Source organism: Camelus dromedarius, chromosome X (assembly GCF_036321535.1).
Source record: "Camelus dromedarius isolate mCamDro1 chromosome X, mCamDro1.pat, whole genome shotgun sequence".
Lineage (NCBI taxonomy): Eukaryota > Metazoa > Chordata > Mammalia > Artiodactyla > Camelidae > Camelus > Camelus dromedarius.
This window is the reverse complement of record NC_087472.1, coordinates 99,501,010-99,528,819: the sequence shown is the minus strand read 5'-3', so window position 1 is coordinate 99,528,819 and position 27,810 is coordinate 99,501,010. Positions and strand designations below refer to the sequence as shown.

The 27,810-nt window shown below is 38.2% G+C and overlaps 1 protein-coding gene across 6 annotated transcripts in view; it reads right to left on the bottom strand.

The window, feature by feature from the left end:
* RPS6KA3 (ribosomal protein S6 kinase A3) overlaps positions 1–25,816 on the bottom strand; it is a 104,240-nt gene extending 78,424 nt beyond the window's left edge. The window contains exons 1-2 of one of the 6 annotated variants that reach the window (XM_064483330.1): positions 25,362–25,458; positions 2,458–2,494 (exon numbers count right to left, since the gene is read on the bottom strand). Coding sequence is in view for 1 of the 6 variants with exons in the window: in XM_031445750.2 (XP_031301610.2) it covers positions 25,362–25,430 (69 nt within the window). In the remaining 5 variants the exon portion in view is untranslated. Of the gene's footprint in view, positions 1–2,457; positions 2,495–3,475; positions 3,567–19,285; positions 19,303–25,361; positions 25,459–25,795 lie in introns of those variants that run through there. The other 5 variants (XM_064483328.1, XM_064483327.1, XM_031445748.2 and 2 more) reach the window with 5 other exon arrangements.
* Between the last annotated feature and the right edge of the window lie 1,994 nt (positions 25,817–27,810).

The following is a 27,810-nucleotide window of genomic DNA, read 5'->3' as shown; positions in this document are numbered from 1 at the left end:
AGAATTGCTTGCAATTAACATTCCAACCTTGATGTGACCAATGCAGAGTAAAGGGCATATCACCTCCCTTATCCTAGATAATAAACTCATATTAATGCAGTTCACATATACATCATTTTTGGATTGCCCACAACACACAGCTGAGTCATTTTATTTTTTCCCGTTTTCTGTTGGTTAAATCCTTGTTTTCTTCCCTCACACTGCAGCTAAGTCCTGCATCTTCTATTCTCTACTTGTTACGTAGTCTCATAAATAAAGCCCTATTTTAAATTTTTGATTCATCTTTTTCCAGTTCTGATTCATTGCTACAGTCTCTATAGATTAGATTCCAAATCTGTCAATCGGCTTCCCTCACTATTTTCAGCTTCATGTAATTCATAAATTTTATATTTTCTTTTCTGAACTCTTCATCCTGCTAATTAAAAGTAATATACTAACAAAGCAATCTAAGAAAAAAGTTAAGTGAAACATGATCAAAAGATATTTTATGCTCTATCTTCTGCAAAAACATCTACTTCCTTTCTGAGTTTAGCAAAGATTTAAAGTTTTGAACAATTTAATTTTTAAAGCAGGAAAATATAAAGCCAGTGTTATCCTACATACCAGGGAAGCTTTACCAAAACTGACCACCAAAAGCACCTTTACTTCAACAAACTTTTGTATCATTTCACCAAAACAAGGATTCAAATGTTATTTACTAGAAATGAGCATCACGTTACCTCCACAGCTAAGAATTTTCCCTTTTGAAAAATGATCCTTGGTTTCATTAGAGATTAGGTTACATGGACCACCAGTCTGACTCAGTATTGCAATACTTAATAGCTCCAGAAGTTCAAGGAATAATGCCAATTACAAAAGAAAATTTATTTCTCTAATTTTAAGAAACAAATAGAAAAAGCATGTGGTCTGAATCTGACTAACATCAGGTTTAAACACCAGCTCTGTCACCTATTGGTGTAGTTTCCTGACGTTAGATAAGCTACATAACATTTTGAGCCTCAGTTTCTTCATTTGTAAGATGCGTATAGTGTCTACATCACAAAATTGTAATTAAAAGGATTCACCAAGGGACAGTAGATACTCAGTAAATGCTACTGCCTATCCCCTTTGGCCTGGATTGACTGTTTAATATTAACATGTCTACAGCTAGTTTCTAAAGTTGCAATGCAATGAAGAAGTACAGGAGAGTGTTGAGATACCTGTTTCACCACTTACTACAGCCAATTTCCTGCCAAGCAGGGTGGAAGAGATCATTCACATATGTGGTATACTTTTATACAATGTGGCTAAAGAATGAGTACGGACAAAAAAGAATAGTTTAAACGTGAGGCAAATGTATTTATCCTCTCTCATCCCACCATAATGCCTTCCAGCCAAAAAACTGCAGAGCTTGGCAGACTGTAAAATGCAAATATTATATGAAATACTGGAAAAGGTTAGGAAATGCTAATCATGCTTTACTCTGTTAGTCTGAAATGTGTAAAAGTCAAAAATCAGGATAACGTACAATATGGGTCTCAGCAGAATAAATCAGATAAAGAAGACTGTTAGCTTGGATTTCGGCAGGAATTATTTCCAAAATAACTTCTAATGTTTTGGTATAAAATTATCACTTAAGATAATCTCCCTGGTTTTTAAGAGGATGAACAATTCAAATCAATAATTATGAACCTAGATTTCCAGACTTCTACAATATCCCCGAGTACTTAAAGGAAAAGTTTGAAATGTTAAAAATAATAATATTTTATTAATTTAAAATTTTTTCATTTTAAGCAACCCTACTAAACAGATTGTTCTGCTGTAATGGTGTGCTATAATCTTGCACATTTACAGGCTGCTGTTTGATACCTCTGAAAAAAATTTTTTAGAAATTTTAAAAAATGAGTTGAGTCCAGCAGAAGATTATCTTGTAAAAGTACACTAGGACTAAAAAAATGATCTGTGATTCATAAATGCTACCTTGAACTTAAAAGGACATATCATACTGACATCCTACTACCTGGAAATGAAACGGACATACGAACACTGGGAGAAAAGAATTCCTCACAGAGGACAACAGCCTAAAATAACAAGAAGGGAGGGGGAAAAGAATGGGACCAGGGCACTAGTGTATTAATTTGGAGACCCAGGGTGTGAGAATGAGCAAGGACCAAACCTTTTTCTTAAAATTATTTTTTTTAACCACTGTCAAGTTTCCACTTTTTTTAACCACTCTCAAGTTTCCACAAGTATATCTGCCTTCCAAACTCCCTGGTATCAGCAGTGGTTTTCCTGCCCAAAGCATATGCAATAGGACTTCCATGAAGGTGCTGAGGATGAGGCATCAGAAACCTCTCTAAAACTTCAGTAAGATACCATCAGATTGTTCAGAATCCAAAGAATCTTCTATGCAATCACATTGAAACAATAAGAAACAAGCATTTAATATTCTTAATAAGGAATGTATATAATCCTTACCAATGTGACAGGATTAAGAATCAGCTCCTCATTTATCCTAAGGAAATATCAGAGATGTGCATAAAGACTTATGTACAGTGATATTCATCATACTCATTAGACTGAAAAATAGAAAACAATCTAAATGACCAACAGGGGACTCGTTAAATAAATCATAATACATCTACTCATATGTAGGGATACTATGCAATGGTTAAAATTAGGGCCTCAAAGAAAAATTAATGATGCAAAAATATGCTGGCAATATATCAAATTAAAAAGGATACAAAACTAAATAGTATGACCCCAATTTTGCACCCCCCTCCCAACATGTGTGCATGTAACTGGCAAAACATATAAAAAATCTTAGTAGTAGTTACCTGGGTCATAGGATTTTCTTCTTTCTACTATATTTTCAAAATTGTATGCATTTTTATTATATATTATTTTTATAAAGAGAAAGAACAATCAATGTAATTAGAAAAATTCATTTATTTCTAGTTAAGGTGTCCTTATACCTGCTTTGCTATTCTTCTAAAGCCTTGCTAGTATTCAAGACTATTCTGTTTTCTAGACTAGGGTAGGAATAACCTCCGGCTATATTTATATTATGAAATTTTAAAGGAACCTTTCAGCAGCTTGTTTTCTTTTTGACGGTTTCCTGTGGTTGTGGCCTCAAAAAATAGGTATGTTTTAGGCCTGAATCCTCCCCATTTTTGGGGAGTGTACCCTTAAGGGGAATTCTGCTTATGAAACAAGAATATGTTGAGATAAGAATAAAGAAATGAAAACACAGTAGCCAAAATTAAATCTGCATTGTGAGTAGCAAGTATTAGAATTGACACTGCAGAAAACAGAATCCATGCCACGGAGGACAAACTTGAGTAAATGAAAAAAAAAAAATGAAAGAGAAGATTAAAAAACTATGGAGGACAGACGTAGAAATAATCTATGAATAACAGATGCTCCTAAAGAAAAAAAAACAGTAGTTTAATCAATCAAAAGTATAAGAAAACTTTCCAGGTCTGAAAAAAAATACCTGAGACTGGAGACTGAGAAGGTTCAACAGAGATCATCAACACCAAGACATGTCCTGGCAAATGTTTTTAAATTTCAAGGATAAAGATATAATCCTACAAGCATACAAGCAGAAAAAAATAGGTTATTTTCAAAGGAACTAAAATCAGATTGACCTCAGATTTCTCCTCTGCAACAATAAAATGCCAGAAGACAATGAAGTAATGACTTACAGAGAGTTAAAAGGAAAAAGTTATGATCTAAGAATTTTACAGCTTTGTCTTAGTTTTTCATGTACAAAGGTCACAGAAAATTATTCTTAGTTCTGTCAAGTCTTATCAAGTTTCACCATCCTGGTAGTATCTTTTTTCATAAACTGTTCAAAGGTTATGTCCTAGACCATTGAAAGAGAATCAAAATAAGAACTCAAGAATATTGAAGTAGTAAAGAACTGGTAAAGTATATTGACACCAACTTAATATCTAGAAATAAGTGAATAAAATAATTAACCCCAATAAAGAGAAAAGGTCAACAATGAAGAATAAATAATTGGTATCAATATATAAACAATATAAAACTGCAGAAAGTTAAAGGTAAGATTTGTAACCTCAGGCTAAATTAATGTGGACTCAAAATAAAAGAGTTAGTGGAAGAAGGGCGAAACTAAGATTCTAAATTCTGTCTTTCCTAAAAGGATATTTAAAAACCACTGTTTTTAGTAATTACCTAATAAATTTAAATTTTGGAATGCTTTGAAAAACCATACAACAACCAAGAATTGTATTTACATAATGCAGTCCAAGTCACTGCAGAAGATAATAACTGCCAAAGAATAGTACTTCACACAGGCATCACATTCAACCCTAAGCACATGAGGCAGGTATAATTACCCCTATTTCACATGAGGAAACCAAGGCTCAGCAAAGTTAATTAGTGAATGGCAGAAGCAGGATTCAAACCCAAGTCTTTACAGCTCCATAATTTTCTTCAGCATTTCATAACCTCCTCAAACAAAACAATCCATATGGCACAAGAAAAAAACAAACTACAAGGAAAGAATAAAAGACTTAAAATAAGATGACAGAAATCATTCCAAAAGTAATAATGTAAGAAATGTAAAGTTTAAAGTATCTAATTAAAAGAAAGTGTCTTACTGGATATTCGATGTTATTGCAGAATTACTGATGTTTTTATGAGTGATGATGGCATGGAAGTTACACGTTTTAAAAAATCTTTACCTTCAAAGAAATATAAATGCAAATATTTATGTCTGAATGGACTAGCTTCAAAATAATCCACCTGAGCCAGGGAGTAGAAGAGAGAAAGTAGTGTGCAGGTGGTGGGGCGTACAGATGAAACAAGACTGGCCGTGAGTTGATTATCTTTGAGGCTGGGCTATGGGAATATGGTGGTTCATTATACTACTCTCTACCCTGGCATGTGTTTGAAATCTTGAAAATAAAAAAATTAAGAGTCTTAGGTTATATTTTTAAAAAGCTTAAAAAACTCACACAATTATTTACTGCTTAAAGAGAAACCCAAAGATAGCTAAGTATAGAAAAGCATAAAGAAAAAGAAAGTGTTTGTGATATTTAAGGCCAAAAATAAAATGTGAGGCAAAACCCTTAAGCTGATTGAAAAGGTGATTTGATTTGGACTAAATATATAATTAGTACCTAATACATACAGTAATAATAATTACTATCATTTACTGAGCAATTGTCATACACTAGGCAAGTATACCTTTGATGCTTCTAACTTTGTGAGGCATTATCACTAATTTACAAATGAGGAAATTAAACCAAGATGGGTGTGTCAATCTTTTAAGCACTGTACCTTCAGCCCCTAGCAAAATGCCTGGCATACAGTAGGTGCCCAGTAAATATTTGTTGAATAAGTGAGAAAATCTAATATCCTGCCTAAGGCTAATACGCAGAGCTTAAATTCAAACCTAAATCTGATTCTAAAACCCCTACTCTTAATCACATTCAAATCTTTCCGTAGTGGTATTTCATAGTAAAAGATGTTATTTCCTTCTGCATATGTTTCTCTATTTTTCATATTTCTTTAGATTTAGCCTCTTACTTTTTCAAACAAGTCATTAAAAATAATAAATGCAAAACAGTACTGAGCACATAATCACAGACTAACCTAACCACAAAACAAAGGAGATGCTTTCGAGACTATAACATGAAATAAATGGAAACAAAATGGAAGGTGAAATTTAACACACTAATATCAACTAGCATAATGAATAAAATAAGGACAAAGCATATGATGTAACTTGCATTAGAATAGGTAGATAGTAAATTTTATAATGTAAAAAGAATATGGGTTCTTTTCAAGAACTTATGAAACATTATAAAGACTAACTGTGTTCTAGGCCACGAAGTAATTCCAAAATTCTTAAATGCATGAATTCTATGCAGATCAGTTTCTGATTATGGTAAAAAATTGAAAAAGGAAATAAACTAAAGCACTCAGTCAGAAATTAATATTCTTCTAAATAGCTACTGGCTCAAGGAAACAATAACAGCTATCATTTATGCAATGCTTATTTTGTTCAAAGTACAGTGTTAGCTATGTTACACATACTCTCTTATTTAATCCTAATTAATCATTAATATACCATGAAGGATATTATTGTGCATAACAGAGAAGAAAAAAAGTTAGGCTGAGAATTAATAACTTATCCAAGATCACAGAGCTATTACGTTTGCAGATAAGACAACTGAACCCATGTCTGAACACAAAGCTCATAATACTACACAGAAATGCTGTCATATTATTGTTAGAATGCATGTGTAGGCATCTAGCTGTGCTCATTTTTCTCTATTTAAAAAATAATATTAAAAATAAAAGAAGGTAATGGTTTATTGCTCTAGCATATCACTGATCCAATATAGCATTTCAAATTGCATAATCTCTTAAAAGAGATTACTTTGAATACATTCATACTCTCATTAGGGCAATTAAAAAAGGAAGAAGCCATAAAATGGGATAAAGTAGGAAATATAAGGTAAACATGATTTGCCATTAAATTTATTTCTAAAAAGTCACTATCTTCTGGTACATATCTGCAATCCATAAGAGTTCGATGGAATCTTGGCCAGCATGGATTTGAAAGTCTGCCACTAACTGTGGGCAAGCCCTTAAGCCTCTCTGAGTTGTGGTTTCTTCATACATAAAATATGTGGATATCTAAGAGCTCTTTCAGCTTGAAATGTTATAATCTTATGACTTTAAGGATTAAAGTTATTCAAAATTTTGTGGAGTTTTTACACCTGAGGAAATCACTAATTCTGTATTTAAAGCTGTTTTTACATTATTTCTAATTCCTTCTTTCTTTTCTCCATCCAAAACACAGTTTTATCTATATCCTTCAGTGGTGCCTTTGTATCCAAGTGTAAACAAGGATAATGCCAAAGAACAGATTGTACAAACGCTGTCACCCGAAAGAGAAGTACTAATAAAAACAAAATAAATAAAGCATTGTTTTTTTCTGTGCAGATTAAGGATGCTAAAGCAATTTTACAATTTCCACAATCCAATTTTACTATTCTTACTTTACTAGTAAGGTGTCAACTTATTTTTGAAATTCGTCTACTCCCAATGCTATAGACATTGCCTACATAACATACCCCTCCTCTTAGTACCCGATGGAGTTGGCAGTATTTCTGAAACCAGTCTGATGATCAGAATCACTGAAGATTCCTGTTAATGATACACTACCTGGCCTTCCTCCAAACCAAAACTGAATCAGAAGTTCCAGAAGCCCCATGGCTCAGGATTTCATTTTTTAAACAGGCACCTTAGATGACTCCTGTGATTAGGTAAGTCTGGGAAATTACAGTGTAGAGAAAAGATCATGGGCTTTGGAGCCTGACGTATCAAGTTTCAGAATCTGGCTTTGCCCTTTATTGAGGTGTGACTTTGGGCAAGTTACTTAACAGGAGTGTCAGTTTTCGAATCCACAGGATTTGGATACTAGTTATGCCGGAGGTTGGAGTAAAATTCAGTATGCCTAGCCATGCTGGGTGCTCAGTAAGTGTTAGCTTCTCTCTGCCTGCTCATCTTGCCAGAGGAATTGACAAATACAAACATTTGAGAGGATTCTGGTAAGTCTCTTATCCTAATGGGTCCACTTCCATTTCTAGGGCTAAAAATCTGAGTACTCAATAATTCTTTAGTGCATTACTTGGTTTGGCTAATTTAAGTCTTAAGAAAAAAATCTAATGATTTTGTCTGGTTTCCAGAGGCCTAATGAGGCCCTCCTAACTAAAACAGATACACTATTATGCTGGGCTTCAAAGTCTAAGCTTTTATTTTACGCGGCTGTGGCAAATTTACCTGAACCTCTGTTTCCTCATCGGTAAAACAAGTGGTGCGTAAATGTTTGCTGACCTGAACCCACCATATGTTACTGATAACTAACAATCACTTAAAATAATTAAACTTATACACAGTCTTACATTGTTATGAACAACAAAAAAAGACAGCTTGCAGGTAAGTGAAACAAGACAGACTAGAACTTGCTCAAATACACACACAAAAAAGAGCTTAACATCCAAGCAAAATCCCTGTTTGTGTAGTATCAACTGTATCTTAACACAGTGTTTTAGACAAGTCTGGAGTCAAATTTACTCAGGAAAAAAACAATCCAAACTACTTGCTCATTAAAATACACACATGTGCGTGCACACACACACATATATTTAAAATTACCATAGGTATAAACCCAACTTAGCAGCAAGGTTTATTTCTGAAAAAATGAGAAATATAGTTTCTAATTATAGCTCCATAATGATTCTAGTAAACATATGTATTAAACATAAACACTATTAGTAAGAGAATTCTGCTAAAAATTGTTAGTAGTAACTGTCCAGATAAGCTACAAAATGATTAAAAGAAATCTAAAGAAATCAGAAAAAAACCCAAAAGCCTGGGAATGTTCACTCAAGACAGAAGGAAAAGTTACCCTCAATATTTAAAAAATAAACAAGAAAATAACGAACCTCAAACCCTGTTGAAAGTACCTTAAAGAACCATAGATTTTTCTCTTGACTCAACATTTAATATTTTTACTGCTATTTTGGTTTTTTTAATTGAAGTATAGTTGATTTACAATGTTGTTAGTTTTTAGTGTACAGCAAAGTGATTTTTATATATAACTGAATATATATACACATATATATAACTGAATATCTAAGTACACATATTCTTTTCCATTATGGTTTATTACATGGTACTGAATATAGTTCCCTGTGCTCTACAGTAGGATCTTGTTGTTTATATATTATGTATATAGTATTTTGTATCTGCTAATCCCAAACTCCTAATTTATCCCTCCTCCACCTGCCTTCCCCTTTCATAACCATAAATTTGTTTTCTATGTCTGTCTGATGCTGTGTTTTCTATGTCTGTCTGTTGCTGTTTCATAAATAAGTTCATTTGTGTCATATTTTAGATTCCACGTAAGTGATTTCATACGGTTTTTGTCTTTGACTTACTTCACTTAGTATGGTCATCTCTAGGTCCATCCATGTTGCAGCAAATGGCATTTCATTCTTCTTTATAGCTGAGTATTTTTACTATGTTGAATGAGATCTTTTTTTCACATTATCATTTCTAACTAGAAAGCTACTTCTTGATTTCTAAATATATTCTGTATAATACTACCTTATTATCATTAGTTTTAACAGATCTTTTTAGTGGTTTCCTTAGATTATCTAAGTAGATGATTATATGATCTATGAATAGTTATCTTTTATCCTTCTTCCGAATATTCTTTGGTTTTCCTATCTAACTGTATTAGCAAACTCTTCTAGAATAGAGGTGAAAACAGCAGGTATAGTTTTAATGAGATCACTCATATTATGTCTCCACCAAGCATGATGATGGCTACTGGCCTGAGAATATTTTTTAATATTAAGGACACACACTTTCATTCCTATTTTACTATTTTTAATTAAGAATAGACACTAAATTTTATCTAATACTTTCTCACTTTTTAAGCTTTTTAATTAGAAATGATTATAGATTCATAGGAAGTTGTAAAAATAATAGAGTTCCAATATACCCTTAACCCAGTGGTTACATCTTACACAACCTCCTGTCAAGACCAGGAAGTTTACACTGGTATAACGCCCAGATCTTATTCAGATTACTACTGGTTTTACAGGTTCTCGTGTGTGTATGTGTGTGTGTGTGTGCGCGCGTGCGCGTGCACGCACATAAGCACATGCACGAGCACATGTTACACATTCTATCACATATAGCTTCCTATACCTACCACCACAGTAAAGATACAGAACAGTTCATCGCCACCAGGATCCTGCGTGTTGCCCCCTTATAATCATATCCACCTCTCTCTCGCCCTTCTTCCTAACCCTGGCAACCACTAGTCTCCATTTCTACAGTTTTGCCATTTCAAGAATGTTATATAAATGGAATTATATAGTATGTAACTTTTTTTTTCACTCAGCATGAATTCTCTTGAGATTCATCCAAGTCACTGTGTGTATCAATAATTCATTCCTTTTAGTTCAGCAGTATTCCAGTATTCCATAGTGTGAATGTACCACAGCTCATTTAACCATTCACCCACTGAAGGACATTTGGTGTCTACCTTTTGCATATTATAAATAAGGCTGTTATGAGCATTTGTATACAGACTTCTGTATGGACATACATTTTCATTTCTCTTGGATAAATGCCCAGGAGTGCGACTGCTGGGTTGTATAATAAATGTGTAGTTTTTAAAGAAATGGCCAGACTATTTTTCAGAAAGGCTGCATCATTTTACATTCCTACCAGCAATGCATGAAAAATCCAGTTTGTCCAAAGCCTCACCGACACTCAGTATTATCACTATTTTTCACTCTAAAAGGCAGTGATATCTCACTGTGGTTTTAATTTTCATTTCTCTGATAGCTAACCATGTTGACATTTTTTTCATATGCTTACTTGCTTTGATGAAATGTCGGTTCATCTCTTTTGTCCAATTTCTAATTGGGTTATTTACCTTTGTTACTGTTAAGTTTTGAGGGCTCTTTATGTATATTCTAGAAACAAGTCCTGTCTCAGATATAGGTTTGCAAATACATTCACTCAATCTGTAGCTTGTCTTTTCATTCCCTTAACAAGGTCTTTTTTATAGTAGACATTCTGAATTTTGATGAAATCCAATTTATTAATTTTTTCTTTTATGGAATGTGCTTTTGGCGTCTGGTCTATAAACCCTTCACTTAGCCCACGGTTCTGAAGATTTTCTTTTATATCTAAATTCTAAATGTTTTAGAGTTTTACATTTCATATTTAAATCCATGATCCACTTTGGATTAATTTTTAGATAAGGTGTGAGGTTTAGGTTGAGGTTCACTGCTTCACCTATGGATGTGTAACTGCTCCAAGCACCACTGTTGAGAAGGCTATCTGCTCTTCCTCCATTGAACTGCTTTTGCACCTTTGACAAAAACCAGTTGGCTGTACTTTTATGGGTCTATTTCTGGGTTCTCTATTCTGTTCCATTGATCTATGTATTTATCCCTTCACCAATACCACAGAATTTTGATTGCAGAAACTATATAGTAAGTCTTAAAATTAAGTGACTCTTCCTACTTCATTTTTATCTTATTTTAGATATTTTAGTTCCTTTACTTTTGCATATAACTTTTAGAATAAGCTTGTGTTAATTTTACAAGAATTTGGGAAGTGACATGTTTACTATGCTGAATCTTCTAATCTATGAACATGTAGACCTCTCCATTTATTCAGACCTTCGATTTCATTTATCAACATTTTGAAAGTTTTCAGTATACAAGTCCTATACATGTTTTATTAGATTTATAACTAAGCATTTTTTTTTTAGTAATTACAAACAGTACTGTGTTGTTCATTTTGGTTTCCACCCATTCATTGCTAGAATACAGAAATATTGTATCTTACAACTTTGCTGAACTCACTTATTAATTCTAGTTTTATGTAAATTCCTTGGGATTTTCATTGGAGACCTCATGTCACTTGCAAATCATTTTTACTTCTTCCTTTTCAATCTTTATGTCTTTAATTATTTCCTTTTCTTGCCTATTGTAGTGGTAAGAACTTCCAGGACTATGTTGAATACCAGTGGTGGAAGTGGACATCCTTGCCTTATTTCCAATATTAAAGGGAAAACATTCAGTCTTTCACCATTAAGTATGATGCTAGCTGTGGGTTTTTGGTAAATGTTCTTTATCAAGTTGAGAAAGTTCCCCTTTATTCTTATTTTGCTAAGATTTTATTATGAATGTTTAGTTTAATGTGTTTTGTGCATTATTCATATGATTTTTCTTAAACTTTTTACTATGGTGGACTACATTGATTTTTGAATACTGAACCAATCTTACATCCTTGGAATACAACACACTGGGTCATGGTGTATAGCTCTTTTTATATGTTGCTGGATTTGTTTTGCTAATATTTTGTTGAGGATTCATGTCTATGCTTTTAAGGGATATTGGTCTGTAATTTTGTTTTCTTTACTGTCTTTAGGTTTTGGTATCAGGGTAATACTGGCCTCAAAAAATGAGTTGTGAAGTGTTTTCTATCTCCTGGAAGAGAATGTGTAGAATTCATGTTATTCTTGATGTTCTAGATCTTTCTTTTATTATTTCCTTTCTGCTTGAAGGACTACCCATAGTCATTCTTTCACAGTCTGTTACAAATTCTCTTAGTTTCCTCTTATCTGAGACTGCTTTGATTGCACCTTCATGCTGGAAGGATATTTTCACTGGATACAGAATCCTGGGCTGACTGAAAAATTGTGCTGTACACCAGAAACTGACACAACATTGTAAACTGACTATAACTCAATAAAAAATGAAAGAATCCTGGGCTGACAGTTCTTTTCTTTCTGCACTTAAATGGTGTGCCATTTCCTTCTAGTTTCCATGGTTTCTAATGTGGGATCTGCTGTCATTTGAATCATTGTTTCCCTACAGGTAATGGTTCATTTCTAACTGCTTTTAAGTTTCCTTGTCTTTTAGTTTGACTTAAAAAAAATTAACTGTGGTAAAATACACAAAACATGAAATTTACCAAGTAACTATTTTTTAGCGTACAGTTCAGTATGCTAAGTATATTTACATTGTTGTACAACCAATCTTCAGAACCTCTTCATCTTGCAAAATTGAAACGCGATACCCATTAAACAATTTGTCATTTCTAAATGTTTGATTTTGAAGCATCTAGGTGTGGGTTACTTTACATTTACTTTGTTTGGGATTGTCAATCTTCTTGAATCTATAGGTTTATATCTTTTGCCAAATTGGGGAAATTTTAGGCATTATTTCTTCAGGGCCACCTTTTTTCTTTGCCTCTGAGACTGTGATGACATGAATATCAAATCTTCTGTTAATGTTCCCCAGGTCCCTAAGGCACTCTTTTTTGTTTGTTTACTGTTACTCTGTTGTTTGGATCGGGTAATTTCTATTGCTCTATCTTCAATTTATTGTATTTTTCAGTTCTAAAACTTCCATTTTCTGCTTTCTTTTCTGAGACTAATTTTTCATTTGTCTCAAATGTGTTTGTAGTTGCTCACTGAAGTATTTTTATGATGGCTATTTTAAAATCCTTGTCAGATAATTCCAATATCTGAAGCATCTCAGTGTTGCTGTTTACTTCTTTTTTTTTTTTTTAATCATTCATGAGGTGATTTTCCTGGTTCTCAGTATAAGTGAACTTCAATTGTATAATAGACATTTTGGAAATTTTAAGTCTCTGGATCCTATTTAATCTTTTCTAGTAGGCAGTCTACCAGCTGAGGTGTAGTGTGAGGGCAGGGTGAGTGTGTATGTTCAGCTTCCTGCTGGGCTCCGCCAACACCACCCTGGCAAAAGTGGAGCAATGACTCACATTGCTTTTTTGCAGATGGGTGGGATGAAAGTTCAGCTTCATTCTTATTCCCAGTGAAAGTGGGGCACCAACCCGCACCACCTCATTGCCTCTGAGTAGGGGTGAAAGCTCAGATTCCTGACAGACCCCACTGACAACAGGGAGAGGGGAAGTTGAGGGCTGACTCACACTGCTCTGTTGCTGCAAGGCAGAGTGGAAAGTTCAGCTCCCTGAAAGGCCTAGATGACAACAGGGGAGGGGAGAGGGGGAAGCGGAGTGCCAGCCAGCCCTGCCATCCACCACTTTGTTCTGCCTTATAGATGCCAGATGGGGGTGGAGGCTCAGCTCCCCACTGGGCCCCCTGACATCAGGGGAGGGGTGAAGTAGCGGTAACTAGCCCACTTCCAACCATCTTGTTCTGCATTGCTGATGCTGTTGAGGGTGGAGGCTCAGTACCTCACTGACACAGAGTGGGGGGAGGCTTAGTGGGGACTAGCCCTGCCTCATACCACCCTGTTAAAGTCTCACTGCTTCCAAACTGGGGGGGGAGACTCAACTGGTTGATGGACCCTGTTGACACAACCCTAGTGACAGCAACATCTCCTGGAAGGAGTGGGATGGGGGTGGTGATGAGGGAAGATCAGATCCCTGCAAAACTTGCCAAAACCACCCAGCAGGGGGAATCAAAGTGCTATCTGCTTTTGCTAGGCAGGGAATGGGAGATTAGGTCTCTGATCTGCCTAGCGAACACCTCTGGGTAGAGGAATCCAAGCGTTGCCACTTGCTTCTTTGGAGTAGGGTGGGGTTTTTCTGTTGGTTTTTGGATACAGTAGGGTGGGTATTACCAAAAAGGTTTACTGTTGTTAGTGTACCCTTTCCCCAGTCATCTGGCTAAAGAGAACAGGCTTTTTCTTGGAGCTCATTTTGTCTGTGCCTTTGGTGGTTCCAGGTTGGAGGCTTTTACAGCACCCTGTCCAAGATATATGGGAAGCAATAAGCACATCCAGGAAGCTCATTATTTGTGTCATTCCTTTAATCCCAAAGTCTGCAGACAGTCTGCCTTATTTCCACCTTTCAGAGTGCTCCTGTGCTTGTTTTTTGTTATGTCTTAGGTGTTTTCGTTGTAAAGGAAGACCTAGGAGGAAAAGGGCTCCTCCATCTTGGCAGAAGCAGAAGTCTCCTCCAAGTGATTAATATCTGTGTTGAAAATAACATTTTCTTTTTGTGTGTATGTGTTGTATTAAAAGAAACTTCACTGCGTGTATGGGGTAATGACATTTATTTTCTAGTTTTCCACATTATGGTTAAAAATGCACTATGGAAAACTGCTATAACATCACAGATCATAATTTTCCCCTAAAGATCCAATTACATCTGTTTATATCATCCCTGGTTAATTCAGCTAGCTTCATGTTATTCAACTGCCTGTCCACCTCATTACTTTAAGACTATAATATTCCAAAGGAAAGAACTCTATTTCATCCATTATCACCTAGTACTATACTATATACAATCAGAACAGCCAGGGGAAAAACATTACTTTAAAACTCATTTTGAGCTCCTCTTTTTAATAATCTAAGGCAAATCTTATTTTTTAACTTGCCTGTGACATTTCTCTCTTTAAATATCCCCCTTTACTGCTATCAACATGCATTTTGATAGTTATTCTTCTTGAATTATACCAAGCCAGCAAGAATTTGAAGGAAGGGAGGCAAATAGGGGTTTTGTTTTGCATTTTTACTTCTTTAAATGAAACATCTGTATATCTCACTTTATTTAAGAGATGGGTCCTTGAAAATGCCTTTATCTGTTGACTTATATTTAATTTCAGAGATTCTAGATATTTTGTTTTGATTGACCTTCAATTAATTCCTGTACTCTTGCTCTAAATAAGAAACTACAGAATAGTAATGTAACAAGACTGAGGAGGCTGTAAGGAGAATTACTGCTGCCTCAAAAGTGTTGCTTTCTTCCTATAACTTTCTATAATTCATCTTTTAATTCCTCATGTTCCTCTAGAAACTCTGCTCTGGCTGGAAGAAGGGGTGGCTCAGGTGGTGAGGGACCCTAAGATACTTCCATAGAATGCAGGGCTCTATTAAACCGGTTGGAAAATCACTGTTCTAGAAAAATATTTTTATTTATAACATCTAAAAACAAAGAAGATCTTTTAAAAGCACGAACTGAAACTGAGTTTTCTGAGAATTATGTATATATATATGACATAGATAAGGATCTATAGCAGCATTATAGTGAAACCCCACTTCAGTTCCCAAATCAGTAACAAAATAAGCACAAGAATTATAGAGACAAGCAGACAATAAGCACATGAAAAGATCCTCATATTCTTAGTCATTAGGGAAATGTAAATGAAAACTGCAATGAGATACCACTTCACATACACTAGGATGGCTACAATGAAAAAGACAAGTGTTGGTGAGGATGTGGAGAAACTGGAACCCTCATACACTGCTGGTGGGAATGTAAAATGGTACAAACTAGTTGGAAAACAATTTGGCAGTTTTTCACAATGTTAAATATAGACTTACCATATGACACAGCAATTCTACTTCTAGGCATATACCCAAGAGAACTGAACATGTTCACATAAAAACTTGTATACAAATGTTCATAGCAGCATTACTGATAATAGCTAAAAAGTGGAAACAATCCAAATGTCCACCAACTTACGAACAGATAAACAAAACTGTTAAGACCACACAACAGAATATTACTCAGCCATAAAAATGAAGCACCGATACACACTATAACACTGATGAACCTTGAAAACATTATGTTAAGTGAATGATGTCAAACACAAAGGCCACATATTACATGATTCCATTAATATGAAATGTCCAGAATAAGCTAATCTATAAAGAAAGTAGAGTATTAGTTGCCAAGGGCTGGGGGAAGACGAGAATAGGGAGTAACTGCTAATGAGTATGGGATTTGGAGGGTAATGAAAATGTTCTGCATTTAGACAGTAGTGACTGTTGCACAACTCTGTGAATATACTAAAAACCACTGAACTGTATACTTTACAAGGGTGAATTTTGTAGTATGTAAGTCATATCTCAATTTTTAAAAGATTAATTATGGCTATTTAACCTAATGGTTTAAAAATCCAAGTCTGGGGGAGGGGCACCAGTAACTGTATAACTGTTCTTTACATATCCTTTCCTTATACTGTAGCAGGATAGTTGGCAGCTTTTTCAGGCTAAGTCAGATCCTGTTTTCTGGCACTTTGAGGGAAAGTCAGGATTCTTCTGAAAAGATGTAAATATAAAGAGGTAATGATTTAATACGCTGCAATTAAACAGAGCACAGTTACTCAAGCACACACCTAGGAGCTGCTGTGTGGAGAGGTGTTAACATATAGGCGGCCCCTCTTTTCCAAATACCGTAGTTTTTGTTTTAAATGCTCATTTGTAAGACAGCTGTTTAGAAATCTCAAAAAATTTTCCTAATGTCACAAATGCCGTTTCTCGGGCCAGCTAACAAAAGCCTGTTTAACCCATGCTGTATTTGGACAGCAGTATCAATTTTACTTTTCTAAGTCTACCTATACATTTCCATGTGAACCACCTGAAACCCAGTCCCTTAGGAGTAGGAGATCAGTCATCAAGACCAAGTCACCATTCACATGCTGTTCTCAACCCAAGTATGGCAGTCTAGTGGAAAATCAATGGAATCTGCAACCTGTGAGACTTGGCGTTTGAATCTTGCCTCCTCCACTCAATAGCTGTGCAACCATGAGCAAGTTACTGAACTTCTCTAGGCTTCAGTCTCAGCTATGTTGAGGCTAATTATGTCTACCTCGTTCAAGTTGATATACACAAAGCATCTAGTCAGAGAGGGCACTCAGTAAATGTTAATCTCTAAGATGCAGCTACCATTCCACTTTCCCAGTATTAATTAGCACAGTATAGTGAACATAATGCAACATTTTTTGATAGCTAAATTTCCCCAATGCTTCAGTGTTATCACCTGAATAAGGAATGTCACTGTACAGTTATGAAAATTGTAAAAAGTGCAGAATGTTGATTTCAGAGACATGTACCACTTAGGAGGGCTTATCAAAATTTTCAGGATAGAAGAGGGACAAGAGAAAGCTGATTAAACATAATTTGAAAAAGCATATTAAATATATTTTTCATTAAAAAAACCTCAGCCTATTAATTTCAAAATATAATTGTAGGTAGAGTTGGAAAACATTGGTGTAAGAAAAAAGGGTTCAAACTGTACTAATCCTATAATCTATAATCTTCAATGTGGTAGCCAACAGCCACAGGTGACTATTAAAATTTAAATTAATTACAGTCACTTAAAAAATTCAGTTCCTCAGCCATATTAGCCACATTTCAAGTGCTCAATAGCCACGTGTAGCCACATGGCTACTGAATGTACCCATCGGGGGTGTGGTGTGGTGTGGTGTGTGTGTGTGTGTGTTTCCTATTATTTTATATTGTTTTCAGGTGGATGCCTCCTCTGCTCCTAAATGTAAAGTGAAATAACATCCTGGGTAACTGAGGTTTTTAGTATAGGTTCCACAAGATTTCTGGAGTGAAAGCTTCTCCAAAACACTGCACTTGAGATGCACTTCAACCTGTTAATGTCCAAATGATCTTCTGTTTCAGGCTATCATTTGACATCTGCTTCTAACACGTATCAAATGACTGAACCAAGTTTCCTATTACAAGCTTTGTGGACCAAAGGATTAGAGGCAAGCTCACAGAAATCTAGATGACCAGGTCAGATATGAAGATGAGATCACCATCATATGTAAGACTATAAAAATCAAATGACATGGTGGATAAAACATAATTAGTTTTTAAGATATGTTAAGAAACCATGGATATAGTATTAGTTAAGATGGGGAAATCTGATTTAAGTTATGCTATTGCCGTCATCTCAGTCATACTAACAGAAGAGAAGACTGACAGGAAGCATAAAAGCTCTTTTGGATTTACATATAAATGTAGGGTATCTAACATTTGGTAACTAGCACTATTTCATTAAAAAAAAAAAAAAAACTACAAAAGACAATGTGGAGAGCTGACTCCAGGTGGGGCAGTCGGCTAGCTTTCAGTCTTGCAGCTGCCTGTTCTTTAGTTCATTCACAGTCCCTTCTAGCTGACACCTTCAAAAGAAGACGGTAAATATTCAGAGTAGGTAATGCCAGTAATTGAGCCATTCTGTTATGGTATGTTGAAGCATACAATCACTGTTTGTTAGTAGGTAATACGCCCATCAAATACCCCTGACTCCAGAGGTATGTATATATGATGGGCAGAGAGCAGAAAAAGGGTGAGGAAGTTATTTTACATTATTTGGTAAATTTTTTTAAGATGAAGTTAATGTTCCCAAGTTAAAAACTGCTGCATCAAAATATCATTAACCCTAGCTGTCTTTTCTAGTAACTACAAGCCTGAAGCAGTTAATTAAAAAAGAAGGATGGGAAAGGTAGACAGATTGACAGCAGCATAAAGTAGCAAATAATGAGTTTTTTAAAACTATGTTTACTTTTTTTTTTTCCTGGTGGAGGTTCTAGAGATTGAACCCAGGACCTCGTGCATGCTAAACAAGCAGCTTTACCAGTTGAGCTATACCCTCTCCCTTAAAACTATGAATATCAGACATAAGTTACAGAGCAAGTCAATGTGGGGACCATTCAGCAGGGGCAATTAGCTTGATATTAAGGTAGAATATGACCAGTAATTTTCAGACTACTGGATTTTAAAAAAGTTTAAATTATTTTAAACTTTTACTTAAACTACTGTATTTAAATTTTTAGCCCAGTATTAAGATGAAAAATTGTTAATCAAATTAATTTAGAAAGATTTCAATTCAAAGTGAAACAAAAACTCGACAGTTAAAGGGAAAAAAAGCCTTGCTACAGTCAATTAAACGTAACAGCTCATTTCTAGGCAATACTGGATTATGTTACTGTAGTTACCAGACTTTCCAAAACCGTGTTCTGCAAGGCACTTGTGTCCTTTGAGACTTCAATAGATGGATGGTTCATGAAAAAGGGATGCTGACATCAAGTCTCAAATGCTGTGAGCTATTTCCTTTTTGCAGATTCATCATGTACAGCATCATCTTAGAAGTTCTAAGAAGTTACATAGTAAAGACACTGGTCAAATCTCTTTTAACTCCACAATCCCCAAATTTATTATTATGCCATACTCCTTTGGGTTTTTTTTTTTTTTATTTTGGCGAGGAGAAATGGTTGTTGGGGAACAGATATGTCCTGAACATCAAACAATCAAAACAAATGTGTTTCTATAAATGGGGAGGGAGGTGTGCCATATTAATTTCTGTCCCTAAAAAATGAAATTACCAGAAACAATCTTAAAATATAAAAAGGTGTGCACATTTTGTTTTGGTACTTTTTAGAAAGTAAGTTAAAATTCCACCTATTGATGCTATATATTGACTTTATCCATTTCTTCAGGGACACGTTCCCTTTAAGAGATTGACATATAGGTTGATATATTTCATTGATTATAAGACACCATCATGTACACTATTATCTTATATATCACTAAGGAAAACACTGCAAATTAAACAACATTGTGAGAGTGCTTCCAATTTGAGCAATGCTGAAATGTGAACATACTTTCCTTTCTTCCTTCTTCCACACATATTCTTTAAAATGTTCTTTACCTGTTCCCTCTCCCCTTAACGACAATATTAAAAAGGGGAACAATACAAAAAAGGACAAGATTTAAGACATTTCTGTTCACCTTACCCTTACAATTATATTCAGATGCTATAATGGCTCTGCTTAAACAGATCAATCAAAAAATCATTTTTAATTGTTCCATTTGATTCTGAAATAATTACCCCAGAGGAGAAAAACACAGAACTTCCTAAGAGAGTTCTGTTAGAGATGGTTCACTTTAACTATTGTTTATTAAACACTTAAACCTTGTAGCGAAGCAAGTGCTTTACATATATTATCATTTAATTCTCACCACAATCCCATGAGATAGATATTATTTTCACGCCTATTTTACAGATTAGGACATTGAAGCAAAGAGACATTAAATAACTTGCATAAGATTACAAAGATATTAAGTGGCAGAGCCAGGACTCAAATACAAATTTTCATGGCTCCAAAGCTGATGTTCTCTAACACTTTGCCATACATCTAAATTATCCCACAAAGTGGAATAAGTAAAACAAATGTTTAATTGCTAGTAACTAATGTATTCGCTTCAAATAGGCCAAATGTACTAAATGATAGTTATGTCCTATACAGATACATTTTATCATGTCTTATAAAATGTATATAGTATATTTGTGTTTGTTTTGTTAACTTGGCACATTTTACTTAACAATTAACATTTATAGTTGTTTTATCTTTGCTTCTATGCTATCTGGTTTGGTTTCATCAACTGTGAAAGCGGTGGGGGGGCAGGGGGCGGGGGACATCTAATGCCAAGTATTAAAATGCAATTGCTTGTTTATTCTTTCTATTATGTAAACTGGAGAATGAGATGTGTAATATACACATTTGCTCAAGTGCATTCCAATACTTTAAAACTTGTTATTCATCAAAACACATAAACAACTGAGCACCATTACACTCATGCATTACCAAGAAACCACCAACATGTCACTGTTGTTCACCTAATCTGAACCCCTGGGTTTAAAGCATCCAATCTGCATTGGATGAAGTGAGCCACTTGACATCACCCATCATTCACAGTCTGGCAGATCACATGTTCTTGAGCATGGAACTCTAGAGCAAATCTTGCCAATGATCACAGTGGTATGAATTTTTTAGTGGATGGTAAAATTTTAAAAAATCTTTATAACAACTCTTCTGCAATTCAGACTTCTGATAAATGATCTATATTTTTATCATTCTATAATTTAATGAATGTCATGTCCTTGGTCAAGAGTGTACATCCCAATTATGCCACTCTTCTTATACAAAAATAGGATACACTCATTGTGATTTCCACAAGCATACTAATGAAAAGAAAAAGTCTGCCTATACTCGCTTCTTTAATTACACAAGTTTCTCTCTTTATCTTAAAATTTAAATGTACCAAACAAGTTTCACATTTTGGATCAGCCCCATTAGTATGGGATCAAACTGCCAAAATAAAGCAAACTTTCCTAAGTTTGAGTTTAACAAAAACTGGTATGTGATATCATAATCACCAAAAACAACAAAGTGTTCAATAATGTGTCACAGTTACTCGACAGTTGACATGTAACAATACCTGTCCTCTCCTCAGATCTTCACTTGGGGGAAAGAAAAAACCTGAAAGGTGGTAAAAATGAAACAGGAAAAGGAAAAGAAACTTAATAAAACATTTTTCAAAATCAACGACCATACTTTAATAGAATGTTTTCCCTACAGATGAAATATAAGAAACCTATTATTGATTTAGTGGAACTAGTACAGAATCCAGTATCATCTTTGAGGTTAAAAACGGATGCACACCCACTGAAAATGGTTTCCAAAACAAAGGTCTTATTTTTTATAAAGAAGATATTTATACAGTTATTATTTTTCAATGCATTATGAGTACTTGTTATTTAAAGGAATTCAAGGCGGCTATTTTTATACAACTCATTTTTATGAAGCAAAAAGAACCTCCATAATTTTTATTATTTTTGAAAATGGTTCACATTTAGGTTTACTACAATTTATCTTTACTGAAATTGAGAAAAACTGTTACTTTAGGTCAGGCTTATGAGCCAATGAATGTCCCTGACAGCAGCGGCAAGGAATTTCTAGAACAAAATAGCCATAATCTCATGATATCCATTTCCTAAACAGTCAAATATTCAGAAACATACCAGCATCTTTAAATAACTCACTGAAGAGTTCTGAATTCACCTGGACTATTTAAGAAGCTTTTATGTTTTTAATTTTGTAACAACCTTGATTTTGCTTACATTGTACTTTCTTTATTATCCTAAATTTGCTTTTTTTAAACACTCAGCATAGTTCCAGCCTATCATGTTCTGACCCATGTTTAAGTTCAACAACAAGGGTTTTTTTGTTTTGAGCACCATGAGACCCACGTGAGGTCAAGAAGACATGTAAAGGAATGAAGAAACAGCCTTTACTTTTGGTGAGGTACTCTGGTCTTTTAAGACTGTTCATATTTCAATGTAAGATTATAATGATAAGAACAGACTAAGATTGATAATTACCCTATTCCTGACCTTCATAATTTATTCAGCGGACATCTAGTGGGTCCATAACATGTATGTACCAGGCGTTGTGTTAAGTGCTGAGGACACAGAGAAAAAAAAAGTCTCTGTTTTCAAGAGTTCACAGTCTACTAAGAATGAGACTATAAATGTAAATTCCTATAGAAAGCAATCCTGAAATCTTTTAGCTTGAAGAGAAACATTTTGGTGTTTTTAATTCAATTGACTATTTTACTTTACTAAAATAAAATTACTCTCATAGGAATTTACTGGAGAGGAGATGGCATATTAGTAAGCATAATATTAAGTGCAATATTAGACTCCTGAATGAAAACTCTCTACCTTTTTCTTACTGGCTTCAATATTTCCAAATTTGCATCAGAAGTAATTTATTTGAAACAGCTGAACAACCAAAGGCAATAAAATATCTAAAGGCAATTTGTTAAAATCTAATTTTAATACATCTAGGCAACACTGGCTCTGACTGACATATCTTATGCCAGAATATCAAGAAAATTCTTTGAAAATGGCAAACTGTGGAAACTTATCTGCCAGGTTCTGGAAACCATAACAGTAACTGTAATTAACTAGGCTTTAACACATGAGATGTCTTATAATACCATAACTGTTTTTGAGAAATACATGACCTCTAATTACCAGCTTATTTACTAATACTCTGATTTCTTCCATAAAAGACTTGAAGAACTACACTAATATAAAGCAAAGAATATGAATTATATCCACCTGGCTTTGAATTATGGCTCTGCCATTTACTATTTATAATCATTGTGCCCTTAACTTCAGATTCAGTTTCTCAATCTGTAACAATGGGGACCATAATCCTACTCTGTTGGGTTACGGGAAGGATAAAATGAAATAGCATGTAGCACAGTATTTGGCTTATAGTAAGTGCTAAGTAAGTATCAGTTTTGTGCTTTCCTTATCCAAAGGCATGCTACTTAGAAAAAGGATCAGGTGGAATTTTAAATTTTTTTTTTCACAAGTTGGTAAGTGCCAAGCAGAAATGTGGACTGATTATGAGTTGCAAATGTTAACGTTTGCATCTAAAAAATGAGGCTCAAAGCAAACTCAATTTCTTTCCACAAGGTCGGCACTTTAAGAATGTACTGTATTAATCTTTTAGCTATATTCTTTGATACAAAATTTTTTCTGGGGGAAAAAAATGAATGAAAAGAGCCCTGGGCACACGATTTTTCACACTATCCATTCAAAAGATGATTAAACACCCTAAATTTTATTTTCTTATTAAAGATTTACAGTATTAGACTAACAATTTGAGATGAAATTCTCGTTAACTCTGCCAGACTTAAAAACATGGTTTCCTTAAAAAAAATTTTTTAGGTAACATCTATCAACGTCTTTTCTATTGAAGAGCGGCGTTTCGTTTTAGGTTTTAAAAATATGATCCAAGTCGCAAAATACTAAGCACCAACCGCAAGCACTACTACAACTCTGCTGGCGTTCAGGATAGCAAGTAAACATTTTATACAGCAATGGAGGTGACTAGGAAAAAAGCGAAAAGCGATTTGACCTGATCCTCGCCCCCCTCCCCCTCCATTATACTCGAGAAGGCAAGTGTCCCGCATCTCAGATCTAACCGAGCCTCGGTCTTACTGACGTAACCAGTAACCCTATCCACCTCTCACGCTGCGGAGGCCGGCAGGGCAGCGGCGGCCGCCAAGTACACCACTCATCAGAGCCTGCCTCATTCCACCCCCGCGCTTCAGTCATGCTTTCCAGAAATGGGGTCACTCACTCAGTAACTATTACACACACGCAGCCTATCATCCTGTAATCCCCCAAAGTCCGCTGTGGGGATAGTAGACGGCAAAAAGTCAAGAAGGAAGAATCACAGACGCGCCACCATCAGGAACTGATTTTCCACTCCGGAGAGGAGCGCTGATGCCCTGGAATGGGTCTTGTCTGGATTATTTTCGCAGACCCCGAGTTGGTTCTGGGACAGGGGCGGCTGCAAAGAGCCGGGGAAATTCGGTTCTGCTCTGTTTGGGTATACTGTTTGGGTCTGGGGCACTCGGATGGATATCTCGGGGACGGTCATCGAATCTCGGGCAAGGAAATTCAGAAAGCCCTTCACCGCGGCGGCTCATCTCCTTGAATATCACCCTCTCACCTCCATGGACAGGAAACTCAAGTTAAACTCGCACGGACGGGGTCCTCGAGCTCAATGACCTCAGAAACGGGGCGAAGGGGGGCAGGGGAGGACCTCAGGCTTCCACTTTCTCCTTTGCAGCAGCAGAAAGCGCTGCGGCAGATGAGGGGGAGGCAAAAACCCTTGGCTGTCCTGCACCCCTTACCCGAAAACCCCCACAGGTCGCCACTCCTGCCCTGGGCTGTTCCTGCGCCCCGCGCCTCAAAGCAACCCCCTCCCCCGGCCGGACTCGAGAGTCCCCGCTCCCCGGTGAACCTAATCCATACCCCTCCAGCATCCCCCAAAGTCACCAGGGTCCAGGGAAGCCCCCGGCCAGGCAGGGCCAAACTTCCCAACTCCTCGCCGGCTCCCGCTCCGCCTCCCGCTCCCCCCACGCAAAGTTGATGGGAATCGGCTTCTTGTAAAGCCCCGGCGCCCACTCCAAACCCCACGCGCCACCACACTACAGCCCCCCGAGCCAGGGAGTAGAGGGGAGGGTGCGGGCGGGCGGAACAGAAGGACAAACAGACCAACCTCAACTACCCAAACTGGAATCCCTGACCGAGGGGAGACGCGAGCGGCAGAGGAACGGGCCGAAGGGCTAGCTCCCGGGAGGGGCGCGAACCAGCGGGGGCGAGGGGAGGGGGCGCGCCGGCCCCCGCCGCCCGGCTGCACTCACCTCCGCGCTGTCGGACGGGCTCTCCACAGCCATCTTCTGCCACGGGTCCGCCAGCTGCGCCAGCGGCATCTTCCCCCCCCCGGCCCGCCGCCTTCACCGCCTCCTCCCTCCCCGCCCGCCCCGCGGCCGGCCCCGCTCCGTCGCCGCCCGAGCCCCACGGCAGCAGCGGCGGCAGCAGCTGCAGCTGCCCGGGAGAGGGCTCGGCGCCGACACCGACCCTCGAACGCCGCGCGCCCGGCTGGAGACGCCCGCGCGCCAAGCGAGAGCCTCGCGCCGCTGCCGGGCACCCGGTCTCGCCCCTTTCTTCCTCGCCTCCTTCCGCCGCCGGGAGTACAGCTCCGCCCCCCCCGCCGGTTCCCGCGCCCGCTCCCAGCAGAACAGCAGCCCCCGCGCGCTCCCCCACTTCCGCTCACAACATGGCGCCTAAGCGATACCTGTCTCTCAGAGCGAGGCTCGGCCGCCGCCGCCACCGACGCGCGCACCCGGGGGCGGGGCCTGGGAAGACACGCCCCCGGCCGCCGCGCTCGGCTCCTCCCTCCTTCCTCGCCCCAGTCTCAGCTTCTGGGCCTCGCCTACTTTCAGGAAGGGCGAGCCCGAGAGATCTGGGGGCGTCGGCGGAAGGTGGAGGAAAGAGGAGAAAGGAAAGAGGTGTGAAAGGCTGGGAGTTTCTAACTGCCACGAGTCCAAGCAGGTCGAAGGCTCCTCGGGGATGTAGAGAACAGTGGTCCCCGCCCAGCTGGGGAGGGACATGGGCGAGGCGCAGGGGGCGCCGTACAGTGCCAAGGATCTGGGGAGGTGTCTTTTCCTGGGGTGCCTTTTCGGCTTGACTCTATCGTGGGTGCATGTGGGTGCGCCGAGTCTATGGACACATCCCGTAATGGCTCAGGACCCAGCCTCTCCAGGGTCACACGATGGGCATTTACCTGCCCCCCCAACCCCCCACGACGGGGACAGGGAAGGCTCCGTGCCCCGGAGATCCTGGCGTTTCGGCTCTCGGTTTGATTCAAGGCTCTCCAAATTGACGCTCTTGTGTTATGTTTTTAATATTTGGAATTAATTCGTCTTGCATGAGTCGGACCCCACCCCACCCTCGCCGCCCCAAGTCCGCAGAGCTCTCAGGCTTCAGCCTCGACCCTCAAAGCGACCCCCCTCTCGGCTCCCTGCTGATTAAATCTTCACGGAGAAAACAATGAGGTTCTTTAAATCTCCCCCCTCGGCAGAGGTTGGGGAATTATTTAAAAATATCTTGTTGGCCGGAGCTCGGGGTTCCTGCTCTTCTGTTGACTTTAAATGAAAGATTAGATTAAAAATCGGGCTGGCAGTGGGTGGAGGAGGGGAGAGTGGGAGGGGTTCTAATTCCTCCTGCCCAAGATAGGGAAGCCCTCGGGTAAGGAAACCCAATTCCCAGTCGGCGACGGAGCGCAAGAGGATAGGGAGAGCTTGAGGGGAGAGGCCTGGGCATCTGGAGTGGGCCCCGGGGGGGGGGGGTCCGACCCGGTGTTCTCCGCGCCAGGTGCCATGGCGAGCTCAGTGCGCCGGGGCAGAATTGTGTAAAAGTCGCCAGGCTGAGTGGAAAGCTACTGCAGCCATTGGCTAACCGCACTACAAGGAGAAAGAAAAAAGTAAAGGGAAATCTCCAGGCCGGCCAGTGCCTTCATCCCCCCCGCCCCCCAGGCCTCGGCGCAGGCTTCCCGATCCTCCCACGCCCGGCGACCACAGCGCGTCCCCCGCTGCGCTCCTTTGCACGCCTTTTAACAGCTTCCTTTCATCGTCCCCGGACCCAGACACCCGGAGAGCCCTCGCCTTCCACTCTAACGCAGGTGTGATGATGAGATTAGAGCCCCACACCTAGCCCGCCAGGTCTGCGCGGACGGTGCAAGGTTTCTCGTTGGGCCGGAGAGAGGCAGGTGTTAGGCTCTTTCTGCGGCCTTAGCCGGCGCGCCCCTGGGCACAGGCTCGAGGCCCGGGAGCCTCGTGGCCACCTGAAGAGGCTCCATCTGTTGAGGGAGCCTGAGGAGGCGGCCGGAAATACTCGCTGCGCGCCCTCTCCCGCAGCCTTGGACTCAGGGGGACAGCTCAGAGTTGAGCAACATCTGGGCAGGCTCAGCGTGGTCTGTGGGGTGGGGGTGGGGAGGACTGTGCTCGTGATTTTGTCACCTCCCCCAACATGCTTGATTCAAGTGCTGCACATCCAATCTGGACTCCAAACTCAGCTAATTTGGCAGCCACCGTCTTTGTAATTCCTGACGATGAAGCCAGCTTGCAGAAGTTTGAAGATAAGGAGTTGTGTATTGTTTTGCATTTACGAACAAAGTGCCTCATTTATCTTTCATTTATAGTGCAAAGCCACATTGCTGTTCTTTACAGCGAAAAGAAGTTGGTCAATTTGGTTAGTTTAAGGTAAATTAGACCCTCAAACAGTGATCAATTATTTCAATTAACACTCTTT